General features: G+C 37.8%; 1 protein-coding gene across 1 annotated transcript in view; it reads left to right on the top strand.

Annotated features, from left to right (window-relative positions):
• Positions 1-718: 718 nt before the first annotated feature.
• Positions 719-2,258, top strand: part of LOC140014801 (cinnamoyl-CoA reductase 2-like) — a 2,057-nt gene continuing 517 nt past the window's right edge. The window contains exons 1-4 of the mRNA XM_072066261.1: positions 719-939; positions 1,084-1,256; positions 1,382-1,567; positions 2,010-2,172. Of these exons, the coding sequence (XP_071922362.1) occupies positions 822-939; positions 1,084-1,256; positions 1,382-1,567; positions 2,010-2,172 (640 nt within the window). The 5' untranslated portion in view covers positions 719-821. The remainder of the gene's footprint in view (positions 940-1,083; positions 1,257-1,381; positions 1,568-2,009; positions 2,173-2,258) is intronic.

Genomic DNA, 2,258 nt, shown 5'->3' with positions numbered 1-2,258 from the left:
GTCCACCCTTAGTCTATGTGTTTAATAAGTTAGCATTGTTGGAATTCATATTATAACTAGCATTTGCTGCTGGAGAATAAACTAATTAAAAATCGAATAACATACTCAAGAGGGCATGAGCTCTAGTATCATAGGGATATCTTCGAAAGACTGAGATCTCATTGGAAATGTCATTTTTTATGTAGTCTCAAAGAAAAATGCCATTTTTATTGAAATTTTTTTAAAATATTTTTTTACGAATATATTTTTTAATTTCACATATATCAAATTATTACAATATATTGTTTTCATAAAAACTTCAAAAAATAGGAATCCAAATGGATTATAAGTTTTGGTAAAAAATTATTTATAATGAGACTTTAAAATATCCTTTTAAATTTTAAAAAATATCAACAAAAATACATTCAACAGGATACCGGTGGCGGAGATGTTGGTGAGTGGGCGATGGTGGAGGGAGGAAGAACCGGCTGTTTTGAAAAATATAAGAGTGTTTTAAATTTTTTTACATAAACACTAAACATTTTTTCTAACAAATAGTTTATAATAATTTACAGTAAAAAATTTTAGACACACACTTTTAAAACAAATCATCCGAGCTGACCGAATTGCAGTTTGAGAATTCAATTGTATTGTTTTATTACCCCAAAAAAAAAATTTTTGTATTGTACAGTAGAATGTTTTTTCGAAAGCAAGCCAAGGGAATCTTACACTATTCACAATTTCCTCTTTTTCGTAGGAGATAAGACATGGGAGGCGGTCACTGGCTAGGATGTGCTGAGAATTGAGTAACCATAATTTACGGAGTAAATTATTGTTGGAAGATGGCAAAGAGAGAAGAGGTGGTCTGTGTGACGGGAGGCAGCGGCTACATTGGGTCTTGGTTGGTCCGTCTCCTGCTTGACCGCGGCTACACCGTCCACGCCACCGTCAAAGATCTCAGTAAATATTCATATCCCTTTATCTTCTATAGTAATTAACTCGATTTTATCACCCCCTCCCCAAAAAAACCAAAGGGGCCCTGATTCTGGGGAGCTAGCAGTCAAGTTAGTTATATTAGAAACTAATTTCAATAAATCGGTGCAGAGGATGAGAAAGAGACGAAGCATCTAGAAGCATTGGAAGGCGCTGAATCCCGTCTCCGGCTGTTTGAAATCGATCTCCTTAACTACGACTCTATTGTCTCCGCTGTCACCGGCACAACCGGCGTTTTCCATCTCGCTTCTCCCTGCATCGTCGAAAAAGTTGACGACCCCGAGGTCTCCTCTTCAATTCTCACACTTCATTTACTTGCTATTCGATACTACTTGTCTCATTATTAATTAGTCTAACTGGTGATCATGGAAATCCATATTCGCTGTTTCTGGTGTACGCTTGATTAAAGAATGAGCTATTGGCACCGGCGATAAACGGCACCATTAATGTGCTGACGGCAGCGAAAGAGCTAGGAGTTCGGCGTGTGGTGGTCACCTCGTCTATATCCGCAATTATCCCCAGCCCTAATTGGCCTGCGGATAAGGTCAAGAATGAGGAATGCTGGGCAGACGAAGAATACTGCAAACAGAAAGGGGTAAAAGATTTTTTTCTTTTTCTATTCTGGTGATTTCAGTTTTCTAAAGTAATGGTTTTCCTACTTTGTTTGATCAAGTCCTTATAAGGGTTTTGCATCTCCCACAGAATAAAGGCAAAATCTTTTTATCAAATGTATCAGATTTCTGCGATGGAACTGCATTCTTTTGGCAAAAATGAAACAGGAAGGAATATGTAAAACACTATGTTCTTTATCTCCTTGGAGATGCACACAGCCAATTGAGTATAAAATGTCTCCCTTTTTCTTTTCATCATCAGAATATGTATACCGTACACTTGATTATATTGCTGGAGCCTCGATTGCCATACTGTCACACAATAGTCTTCTTCTTGTTTGTGTAGATACTAGTATTCTTTTATGCTGGATGTCCTGAGCTTCAAAACTTTGCTGGGGATTTACCTGATGTCTTTTGGTGGGACAGGTATGGTATCCACTTTCTAAAACACTGGCTGAAAAAGCTGCATGGAAATTTGCCAAGGAGAAAGCATTGGATATTGTAGTGGTCAATCCTGGAACTGTAATGGGCCCTATTCTGCCCCCAGCTCTGAATGCAAGCATGTTGATGATTCTGCGCCTTCTTCAGGGTAACCATGATTTAAACTGACCTAGATGGTTTAAGTCAATTCTGTATTTTTTTTCATGTCAGAGCTCTTAGTAGATGCATGGGGAT

The sequence above is a fragment of the Coffea arabica genome, chromosome 1e (genome assembly GCF_036785885.1).
Source record: "Coffea arabica cultivar ET-39 chromosome 1e, Coffea Arabica ET-39 HiFi, whole genome shotgun sequence".
In the NCBI taxonomy this organism is placed as follows: domain Eukaryota; kingdom Viridiplantae; phylum Streptophyta; class Magnoliopsida; order Gentianales; family Rubiaceae; genus Coffea; species Coffea arabica.
Note: the sequence above shows the minus strand (reverse complement) of the source record. Positions and strands in the feature narration are given on the sequence as shown.